This window comes from Misgurnus anguillicaudatus, chromosome 18 (assembly GCF_027580225.2).
Source record: "Misgurnus anguillicaudatus chromosome 18, ASM2758022v2, whole genome shotgun sequence".
Lineage (NCBI taxonomy): Eukaryota > Metazoa > Chordata > Actinopteri > Cypriniformes > Cobitidae > Misgurnus > Misgurnus anguillicaudatus.
The window spans coordinates 15269067-15281285 of record NC_073354.2 but is presented as its reverse complement, the minus strand read 5'-3'; the positions used below and the strand labels follow the sequence as shown (position 1 = coordinate 15281285).

At 38.1% G+C, this 12219-nt stretch overlaps 1 protein-coding gene across 1 annotated transcript in view; it reads left to right on the top strand.

Annotated features, from left to right (window-relative positions):
* The first annotated feature begins 51 nt into the window (after nt 1-51).
* The window catches only part of xkr6b (XK, Kell blood group complex subunit-related family, member 6b), a 61962-nt gene continuing 49794 nt past the window's right edge, over nt 52-12219 (top strand). The window contains exon 1 of the mRNA XM_055186264.2: nt 52-990. Coding sequence (XP_055042239.1) covers nt 428-990 — 563 coding nt within the window. The 5' untranslated portion in view covers nt 52-427. The remainder of the gene's footprint in view (nt 991-12219) is intronic.

Here is a 12219-nt window from a genome sequence, read left to right as displayed (position 1 = left end):
AAACTCTGATCTGAGGTGCGAAGCGAAACACTAGGTGGCATCACCGATGAGTAGGAAGCTGCGTCTCCAGTCGAGACTTGGACCGAGGAACAGGCTCACTTGTCATTTGGGTGTCTCAGGGATCAGTCCAGCGCTCCCTATGTAGGGTGCTAGCAGAATGCGCAGGTGACAGCTGCATCGCACTCCCAACAAACTGTTTTGAGGAGTTCATCTCTGACCTGTGCGGGTGCAAGGTCTCCATCAGGTGCACATCACCGTACGAGGATGCTGAGCCACTCGGGCGCGGAGTGGCACGGTCGCCTCGGGAGGCGTTACGGTCGCCCCGTAACTCCATGGCTACCTCATTAGGGGTACTCTGGAAAAACAGGTGTCAGGGAAGTGACGTCACGAGCCTCGAAAACCGGAGGTGTGAGCTTCGGAGAGCAAGATGGCAGCGAAATCCGACGGTCGGGGGGTCGTCACCGGTTTCGCCCAGCTGCATAACCTGGACGAGGCGGTGGGCGGCTGCGAGGACGAACCCGGGCAGGGCAGCTCCTTCCACATATGCCACTGCTGCAACACCTCGTCGTGCTACTGGGGCTGTCGGAGCGCCTGTCTGCATTACCTCCTGGGGAAGGGGAGAGACATCAGGCGGCCACCTCACGAGGAGCGGCGCCTGTGGTTGGACTGCCTGTGGATCGTCCTAGCGCTGCTGGTCTTCTTTTGGGACGTGGGCACTGATGTGTGGCTCGCCGTTGATTACTATACCAAGCAGGACTACCTCTGGTTCGGGCTCACGCTGTTCTTCGTGCTGGTCCCGTCGGTTCTGGTTCAGATCTTGAGCTTCAGGTGGTTCGTGCAGGATTACACGGGGGGCGGTTTGGGCACCGTGGAGGGGCTCAGCAACCGGAGAGCCACTGCGACTTTGAGCAGTAGGGCAAAATGCTGTCGCTTGTCTGTGTGGGTTTGGCAGACGATCATACACATCCTTCAGATGGGACAAGTGTGGAGGTAAGCTGTGTGCGAGGCTTAATAGTGCGCCACTTCTCTTCTAAAGACACTTTAAGTTTGTCACCTTACATAACCCATGTGAGTAAGTGCTACAGTTTACTATGAATTCCTCTCTGTCTTCAGGGAGTAAAGCATGTAAAAGACACAGGGCTGTGCCAAACGTCTCAACATGTGCTTTTCTGTGAATGAAAATGGAGCCGACTGTAATAAATTCTCACTTGATATCACTGGCATTAGTATGCGTACGGGCGCTTTGGAGAAGTACACAGTGTATTAGCGAGGATCGCTCATAGTGCATCTGAGGATTCATACCCCCCCCTTCAGGAGAACAGGGTTGCACAACTCTGAGACCACTAGCGAGACGGCATTTGGGTTTCTCAGACCATACCAGTCCCTCGTGAACACATTCGACAAAATTTCCAATTCATACGTTTGCCTTTAATGAAAATATATCGGTTAGTTGTTATCATAAAGTGCGCTGTAATATCAGACAGCACAGTGTGTTCTTTCACCTGACACGCGATCTAGAGAGAAACACTTGAATGCAGGGAACCGCTCGTGACATGTTGTGTTTGATGTCTGATCCAATAGAAATGATGCGACAGTTTTCCCGCAGCAGACAGACGCAGTGGCTGCATTCACACAGTGTTTGGTTGGACGATTGCGCAATGTGGCATGATTTTCATGGCAGTCATTATTCATGTTGCTTGTGTTTATATTTTCCCCTTGATGTTTATTGCTGAAAGATGAGGTCCTCTATGATCGGTGCTTCACAATTGTTATGATGTCATCGCTTTAAAGGTGCTCTCTCTCTCTCTCTCTCTCTCTCTCTCTCTCCCTCTCTCTCTCTCCGTGTCTGTATAAACGGATTTCCTCTTCATATTTCACAATCATGTGATCACAGTGTTTTTTTATTATAAATGTAATGATTTTCCTGAGGGGAAAGCTCATACCTGATTTGCACATTTGGTAATTTTTTTGCAAAACATCTACTCCTAACAAACAACTTAAATAATACCCAGCCTCCATTGTCATTTCAACTGGGATGTTTAATATGTTTGTAACTTTGTACAGTATATAAGGTGGAAATATTTAGATTAGTATATAGACTGAACCCCGGAGACTTCGAGACTTCCGTCTGCTGATGCTCACTTTCTGTGGTTGCCACGCAACCAGTGGTACATATTATTTGATAGTATTTTGTGCTCACGAGCGTAAAGGCTTTTTACCTTGCCAACTAACTTGATAAAAGACTTTTGCTGTGTATGCAAAAAGCTGTATTAATCTCTATTTTGTAAATAAGAAAGATAGTTGAGGTAAAATACTTTAAGCTTTTAAGTGAAAGTGGACTACTCTGTGGGCAGTTTGGTTAAGTAATGTGAAAATCATGTGAAATGTGTTTTATATCTAATATTTTAAAATAATGTATAAACATTTTCACATATGCAGGACTAAACAAATTAAACTAAACCTTCCCTATAAGACCAGCTAAAACTATCCTAAGCTGGTTGACTGGTTTTACCTGGTCTCCCATCCTGGTTTTAGCTGGTGTAGAAGGCTGGTTATAGAGGGGTTTTGGACACATTTTAGCTGGTTAGTAGGGATGGGACGGTATGAAAAATGTATATAATTATTTTATAGTGACCAAAGTTATCACGGTTTTGAATATTATCATGGTTTTGTTCAAATGAAATGGAAATGTTCAAAAAGAACTGATATACACACTGAAAACATTTGAACAATTTAATATTTCATGTCCCTAAAATTATTTCTGTGGTAAAAAATCGGTCTAATACGTTTACCGTGAATGAATACAATACATTATCCCTTAAATGCCTTCTTGTGCAAAAAACTATGTTGCATGTGCGCGCCTGCATCAAACCGATTCTGGCTGGACAGGATTTACAGCGAGTTTTCAAAATCACGGTAATCAAACACGGTTGTAATGATAATTACATTTTAAACAATAATACTAACCGTCAGAACATTTTATAGTGGTTCTTCGTGAAACCGGTAATCGTCACATCCCTACTGGTTAGGCTGGGAGACCAACTGTCCCACCAGCTTGGCCATCTTAGGCTGCTTTTGTCAGGCTGGGAAGACCATCTTAAACTGGCTTCTTCCATCTAAAACCAGCCAACCAGCGTCCAAGCTGGCCAAGCTTCTAGTCTGGTCAAGTTGGTTTAACTAAGATAGTGGGTCAGCTGGTCTACCAACCTGATCAGCTAACTGTGGCCCAAACCCTCTAAAACCAGCCTGCGACACCATCTTTACCAGCCAACCAGCTTATGCTGGTTTTAGCTGGTATTTAAATCACACTGTTGATGTTTTTAATTCATTGCATTGTGAGCGAATCTTTCAAACATGGTAAGGAGTGTCCCATTTCCGGCTGACGTAAGAGGTATACAGGCCAATCACAACGTACAGATTAGCTGGCCAATCAGTGACACAGTGTTTTTCAGATCAATGAGTTTTGTACAAAATCAAAGCATTTGAGGAAAGCGGTATACCTGGAGCTACAAAAATGTACGGCATGTGGAAAATAATGTGTTTTTAACCATAAACCACACAAACACATTGTATTATAACAAATACACAAACAAACAACGTTGTTTTTAGCAATGAAATAGGTCCTCTTTAATGAACCCAGCTGCAAATGTCTTTTATGTCTTAATACCGTACATTGACAAATAAACTTTGCATTGCATTGTCATTGCAATTATTGTCACAGCATCTGAAAATCTGAGAAATGTCTCAGTGCTCACATCCAATGGAAGTCAATGGAGGCCAATGTTATTTGGTTACCCTATTTGGGGCTTCAAAGTATTTTTTTTTTGTTCTGCAGAAGAAAGAAAGTCATACAGGTTTGGAATGACTTGAAGCTGAGAAAACAATTTAATAATTTTAAGTTTTTTATTTTCACCAGAGAAACTGGACTGATAATTAGTCAGCAACTTGTTATTACAATTATTTTTGTGTGAAAACCCACAATGTATAAAGTGGGGTCCCACAAATCTGTCTCTGCAACAGCCTCGGCATGCCAGACAAATCCTTCTGTCAGAAGCACAACACGTGCATTTAATAAGAACGCTTCTCAGCCTATAAGAAAACCTTCAGTTGGGTGTTTATTTATTCATACTTGGCACGAAAGCTGATGTCTTTGTTGGCTTCGATAACTAGTCTGATGCGGCACCAGCTCTGTTGCCAAGACCTCCAGCCTTTTCCACCATCCTTTATTTGAAAGTCAGTCGACAGAAGAGTCATGAGAGATAAATAGAAGATAATGCTCGATTAAGCGGCCCGAGGCGCTCTTTCTTAGCCGGTTATGTGCTGTGCTCCAAGCTCTCTGGCTGCTGAGATAAAAAAAATTAAGCCTCATGAAGTTGAGGCAACTCTTGACTACAAACATGCATTTGCTCAGAATTATCATGGCTTGACTGAAATGCTCTGTGTATCACTAATACATAACAACACTGCAGGGCTCTGAATGTTCCCAAAGCATATGTTGTGTTTTGGATGCTTCGTTATTAACTTAACCAGCAAGACGACTTTGGTCAATAAGCATCACTTGAAAAACTGCTGGCCGACCAAGCCATCGGCTCATCAGCAGAGTTTGCATATAAACACTGCTTGGCTGAGATGGGTTACCAGCTGGATCAGCATAAATCCAGCATAAACCCAAATTGGGAATTCATTTTTAGAGCAACTTGATTCAGTTAGAATAGCCAGAAAGGGCATCTCAGAAAAGAAAGTGCCTGAGCTTCATTACCAAATAGACTTTTGTAATTGTGTAACTTTTGCATTTAGATCAGGTGTGTAAGCCCATTTGTGACCCTGCAGCTAAAGTAATTTACTTTTTTAAATAAAGCCATCCTCCATAATGTAAAAAACTTTAATATCTTTAATATTGACTAACTATGTCCAAGATTAAAATAAATGATGAAATCAAATTATAATGCTTTAAATCTTATAATTAGTTTATAAGACTTTAGGCATCATGCTAAATGACATGGATCATAATGATAAAGCTAAATATGGAATGCCATTCTGGATTGGTGTTGATGAAGGGGTACTTTAGTCTTACTGATGGGGCTGTGGGGGTACATAAGACAAAAAAGCCTTGGAAACACTGCAATAATCTGCTTCCTCGCTGCTGTTTTAAGGGCTCATATCTGCCTATTGTCCTGCCAGCTCTGTCCTCCCTATGTAGTAGTTAAAGTCATAATATGCACCTTTCCTTCTCTCCCTCGCCGTCTGTTTTCCTTTTACATAAATCTCCACTTGACCTCCATTTCTGTCAAGGAAACTGGAGCATCTGTCGGCCTTCCCATTATTGGAGACTTTTTCCCCCTATCTGTGACGTTTATAGAGAAGACTTCAGCCCTCCCTATATACTCCATCACTTTTAGTAAGATCATACACACATGCACATGTCCCAGTTCACTCCAGTTTGCCCTCTCAGTCTCACACCTCAGAGATGCTTAGGTCAGATATTTAGTCAGGTACTATATTTGTTTCAAAGTGTTGTATAGTGTTTGATTGAAAGTATGACAATATGTAACACTATTTAATCTTAATTTAACTTTAGTGTTTGTTTGAAAACAATGTGTGGTGTTTTTACAAGTCTTATAGTGTTTGTATAAGAGGGTTGCGTAGTGTTTGTTTGAAAACAATGTGTGGTGTTTTACAAGTCTTATAGTGTTTGTATAAGAGTGTTGTGTAGTGTTTGTTTGAAAACAATGTGTGGTGTTTTACAAGTCTTATAGTGTTTGTATAAGAGTGTTGTGTAGTGTTTGTTTGAAAACAATATGTGGTGTTTTACATGTCTTTTAGTGTTTGTATAAGAGTGTTGTGTAGTGTTTGTTTTAAAACAATATGTGGTGTTTTTACAAGTCTTATAGTTTTTGTATAACAGTGTTGTGTAGTGTTTGTTTGAAAACAATGTGTGGTGTTTATGGTAAGTTAAATCTTATAGGGGCTGTTTCCCGGACAGGTCTTATCCTAGTCCCAGACTAAAATGCATGTTTGAGCTGCCTTAATTTAAACACACCTTGCACTGACAAAAACACCATACATTGTTTTCAAACAAATACTACACAAAACAGTTGTTTAATCTTAAAATGTTTGTTTAAGAGTGTTGTGTAGTGTTTGTTTGTTTGAGAGGGTTGCATAGTGTTGGTTTATTTAATTTTAATTTAATTTTAGTGTTTGTCTGAAAACAATGTGTGGTGTTTTTACAAGGCTTATAGTGTTTGTATAAGAGTGCTGTATAGTGTTTTTTTTGAAAACAATGTGTGGTGTTTTTGCAAGTCTTATAGTGTTTGTTTAAGAACGTTGTGTGTAGTGTTTGTTTGAAAACAATGTGGTGTTTTTGCAAGTCTTATAGTGTTTGTATAAGAGTGTTGTGTTTGTTTGAAAACTATGTGTGGTGTTTTTACAAGTCTTATAGTGTTTGTATAAGAGTGCTGTGTAGTGTTTGTTTGAAAACAATGTGTGGTGTTTTTACAAGTCTTATAGTGTTTGTATAAGAGTGCTGTGTAGTGTTTGTTTGAAAACAATGTGTGGTGTTTTTACATGTCTTATAGTGTTTGTATAAGAGTGTTGTGTAGTGTTTGTTTGAAAACAATATGTGGCGTTTTTACAAGTCTTATAGTGTTTGTATAAGAGTGTTGTGTAGTGTTTGTTTTAAAACAATATGTGGTGTTTTACATGTCTTTTAGTGTTTGTATAAGAGTGTTGTGTAGTGTTTGTTTTAAAACAATATGTGGTGTTTTTACAAGTCTTAGTGTTTGTATAAGAGTGTTGTGTAGTGTTTGTTTGAAACATGTGTGGTGTTTATGGTAAGTTAAATCTTAAAGGGACTGTTTCCCGGACAGGTCTTATCCTAGTCCCAGACTAAAATGCATGTTTGAGCTGCCTTAATTTAAACACACCTTGCACTGACAAAAACACCATACATTGTTTTCAAACAAATACTACACAAAACAGTTTTTTAATCTTAAAATGTTTGTTTAAGAGTGTTGTGTAGTGTTTGTTTGTTTGAGAGGGTTGCATAGTGTTGGTTTATTTAATTTTAATTTAATTTTAGTGTTTGTTTGAAAACAATGTGTGGTGTTTTTACAAGTCTTAGTGTTTGTATAAGAGTGTTGCGTAGTGTTTGTCTGAAAACAATGTGTGGTGTTTTTACGAGTCTTATAGTGTTTGTATAAGAGTGTTGTGTAGTGTTTGTTTGAAAACAATGTGTGGTGTTTTTACGAGTCTTATAGTGTTTGTATAAGAGTGCTGTATAGTGTTTGTTTGAAAACAATGTGTGGTGTTTTTGCAAGTCTTATAGTGTTTGTATAAGAGTGTTGTGTAGTGTTTGTTTGAAAACAATGTATGGTGTTTATGGTAACATAAGTCTTATAGGGGCTGTTTCCTGGACAGGTCTTATCCTAGTCCCAGACTAAAATGCATGTTTGAGCTCCTTAATTTAAATACCTTGCACTGAGAAAAACACCATACATTGTTTTCAAACAAATACTACACAACACAAAACAGTTTTTATTATATCTTATAATATTTGTTTAAGAGTGTTGTGTAGTGTTTGTTTGAGGGGGTTGCATAGTGTTTGTTTGAGAGTGTTATATTGTTGGTTTATGAGCATTATAGTGTTTGTTCAAGAGTGTTTCATACTATTTGACTGATTTAATTTGATATTTGATAAACTTTATTTATCTCAGAGGGAAATTAACAGGTGCTATAGTGTTAGCTTTTGGGTGTTGTTGTGTGTATTAAAAATGTGGTATAGTGATTTTAATGTGTATTATAGTTTGTTTAAGGAGGTTGTGTTTTTTTTACAAGCGTAGTAATGTTTGTTTGAGAATGCATGATGTTTTTTATGGTGTTTGGTGTTATAGCATTTGTTTACGAGAGTTATAGTGTTTGTTTGAGGATGTTATATGTGGTGTTTTTTTCAAGGCTTATAGGCGTTTAAGAGTGTTTTATGTGAGTGTTGTAGTGTTTGTTCAAGATTGTGACATAAATCTTTGACTGAGAATGCATTGTATTGTAGGCTATGTTTAAGAGCAAGTATTTATATGACTTTAAAAAGCAGCACCGCCCTCCCACCCAAAATCTTGTGTATTACTTATGAAGTACCACTGAGTTCTTGATAAAATATTAGTAATTAAATTGTTGGTTAAACAGAAGTATTGTAACTAAAAAAAGAAATCATTCTAACTAAAACCTCAGGGATTTTCTTATGGTTGCCAAGTGTCCTGTATTAGATGGGACAAACTGTTTTATTTTTTTTGACAAATTTACAGCGTCCCATACAAGAAGCCTTCTGTCCCATATTTTTTGCCAAGCATATTGTGTGTCTTCTCACAAGTCTTTCAATATCAAGACACCAGTGTCTGCAATAGAAACTCAAATATGTCTCATCATTAAATTAACTGAACTTTGAAATCCACATTCATTTGTACATCCATTCCATACTTTTATTGAATGTCAACAATAGTCTTTGTGCTTCTATATAGAGACAACCTTGAAAGGCAACATGACTTAGATCTCCAGTAAGTCTTTTGAACTTTAAATGAGCAACCTCTTAAAGGAAAATCAATCTTGAAAATAGTTTTTGAACACATTGTACAATAAATTAGAGATGCGCGATTAACATGTGATTGTCATTGCGCATCTTGTCAGTGAAGCCGGTTCCGTTATTAGTAGTAAATCGCCATCACCTGCTTCCAGATGGAGTGACATTTACTACACAAAGCCGTAGTTCACTGACAATTGGGGCAATTTCGCAATTTCACGGACGTATTGCCTAGAGTATGTATGCGATATGGCCCGGCTTGTCAGTGAACTATGGCTTTGTGTAGTAAATACTGCTTCCTCTGAATATCAAGTGATGGCGATTTACTACTAATAAAGGAACAGGCTTTACGAGATGTGCATGATATCGCATGTGAATTATCGCCCATCCCTATTACTTATCAAGTTCTTGATATAATACTAGTCATCAATTAAACTGAAGTATTGTAAATAAAAAAGAAATCATTCTCTAACACCTCAGGGATTTTCTTATGGTTGCCAAGTGTCCTGTATTAGATGGGACAAACTGTTTTATTTTTTTGGACAAATTTACAGCGTCCCATACAAGAAGCCTTCTGTCCCATATTTTTTGCCAAGCATAATGTGTGTCTTCTCACAAGTTTCTTAATATCAAGACACCAGTGTCTGCAATAGAAACTCAAATATTTCTCATCATTAAATTAACTGAACTATGAAATCCACATTCATTTGTACATCCATACTTTTATTGAATGTTAACAATAGTCTTTTTGCTTCCATATAGAGACAACCTTGAAACATAAAGGCAACATGACTTAGATTTCCAGTAAGTCTTTTGAGCTTTAAATGAGCAACCTCTTAAAGGAAAATCTTGAAAATTGTTTTTAAACACATTATACAGTAAATGTATTGCTGAACAACATGTTACAAACAGTGGCAGCCGATGACTTCTTTATTGATGCAAAGCTTATCACAAAATGTATGTAGCCCGTCATTTGTGTGGTTCGTCATTTTAAAATAAAGCAGTAGACCCCAAGAGGCAGTGGGTTGCCGGTGCATTTTATAACAGCTAAGGGGCGTTGTTAGGCACGACGCGAAGCGGAGTGCCTAAGCCCCCTTGGCTGTTATAAAGTGCACTGGTGGCCCAACGCTTCGAGGGGTTTATTGCGTTTATAAAACGGTTACTTCATATGCATAACGTTAGCGGGATTTTATCAAATAAAACACAAATAAGTTGTAATTATATTAGTATAAATATTACTCTTCCGCCAAACAAAGTAGTTCCTCAGAATCAAGTGTGGCTGCAACAGAGCGCAGTTCACAAACAACAGAGAGGCAGCAAAGGCACAAAGAAAATATGATTAAAGACTGCTGTTTATTTTATAAATCAACATTCATCTAATTTATACATTAACATTTATATCGTGCAACTGTTGAAGTGATGATCAAATATGTTTGTAAGCATGCTTAACTTTTTCCCCGTCAGCGTTTTTTTTTAAGTTGCCACCCAGTTTTAGTTGAATGCCTTACAGAAAAATTATCTTCTTTAAATAAACATAAGATATCAAATGAAAGAACAGTCCATCCACTTTCCAACAACATCAAAAAACGTTTCATCCTACCTTCATTTGTTGTCTTATCAGTTATCACCTCTCAAATTTTCAGCTAAATGCGGAGATAATTCCATTTTTGTGAGGAACTTAGAGATCAGATTCAGAGCCTGATCAAAACACACGCTAAATCCACCACAACGCTGTTGTGTCGAGTGAATGCCTCAGTGTTTAAGTTGGGTAAGATTGCCCTCTAGTGGATAATAGCGGAAATATCAATAAGACAAAAAAAACTTCAGAGAACGTTTTCTCTTTATTGATGAAATGTTTGATTTATTGACATTTATCTGGATATCGCCATAATTGTGCAAAGGTAGAAAAATAAAAAAAAATGATTAAAGACTGAGGTGTTTATTTTCATAAATCAATAGCAACAGTGGCGCAGTGATACTTGTGATGCGGTCTGAACCGTGGGTTTACCGGGGTATTTTATCACGGCTTAGAACGCGTTTCAACCAATCAAAATGAAGAACCAGAACAAGCCGTTTTATAATTTGTGTTTTGCACAACAAGGGAACCTATGTGCATCACGTGTCTTGTCAAAATAAGTGCCTGCTGCACACACGTCTAAGGGGTTTATGATAAAAGAGACGCTCACGTTTGCCAAATACCAGTTTGCCAGTTTAGTGTTAAGGGAGTGTCTTGTGAGTATTTTGTGAACGTGAGCGTACAGTTTTGATGCACTTATTTTCACAAAACACGTGATGCGCATGGGTCACATGACGCAAAGAACACATATTTTGAAAGCACGAGCAACACACGACACAACGAACATATATTTTGAATTTGCGCCCCTCGGAAGAGCAGTCACCAGCCGCCACACTGTAAAAAATACTTTGCTGCCTTAAAATTTTTTGTTGAATCAACTCGGATTTACAAGTCATTTCAACTTACTTTTATTTATCTTGACTAGAGATCAGTTGTTATAACTACAGGTGAGTTGTTATAACTTATAAAATTAAGTTGATTTTTCTCAACTATATTTTATAAGTTGTGACAACTCATCTTTGTTGACATGACTTGTAAATCTGAGTTGATTTAACAAAACATTTTAAGGCAGCAAAGTATTTTTTACAGTGCACTGGTTCTGAATTGTTAGATCGGTTAACAGTTTACACCATTTGAGTCAAGGATTTTTTTAAGCTGGCCTTAAAATGGTGGATCGATGGCGCACTTGAGCCACCGTGCATGGCCCCGCCCCTAACACAATCACGAGCATCCATTCAGGTTGTAGCTGTATTTCAAAGTTGAGAGATGGCAGTGTCTTGTGAATGATTTATCTAAGATTTTGATAACTTATTTTATTTATTTGTCATTTTTTCGTTCAAAGTTGGTTGGGTGGTTAATAACACATTTTTCTGTGCTGTGACAAAACACATTTAACTGTTTTCCTTCATTTTCCTTTGGGTTTTCTCCACTGCATAAACACAACATAAATGCACATAACTGCGTTCAGAACGGCCAACACTATAACTTGGTCTCCTGTGCTGTGTATAAAAAGCACTGTTTAGCCTTTTAAGCATCACTTCATAGTTCAACTGGCCCCCAATAGCTTTTTATCTGCTAAACAGCCTTTATTGTTAAGCGAGTACTGAAGATCCAGCAGTGAGTGGGCTGCTCAGTGTGTTACACTGCTGACATGTGCTTAAATGTGCTTACAGTAAACTCAACGGCAAGCATTGAAGAACAGACATAAAGAGCAGCTACATTCATTCACACAAACAAACAAACAAACAACAGAGGTTTCAAGACAAATAGAAATGATATACCATCGTGTCATACAAATCTGCTGTGAAGTATGCATACTTTAGTCTTTGATGTATAGATAACTAAGCATCATTTACATGCCCCTATTTTCTCTTGCATATACAGATTCTTTATATTAAGCATTTCTTTGGTTTGACAAAAACATAGTCCCTCCCTAAAAAATCATGGATGCTCAAAAAGCCAACATGAGAGGTGATATAAACTTTTAAACGTAAAAATGTATATAATTTCAGATTTTATTTTGTTATATGGAACATGTCTGCAAATATCTGTCGTGTCGAAGAGCTTCATAAAA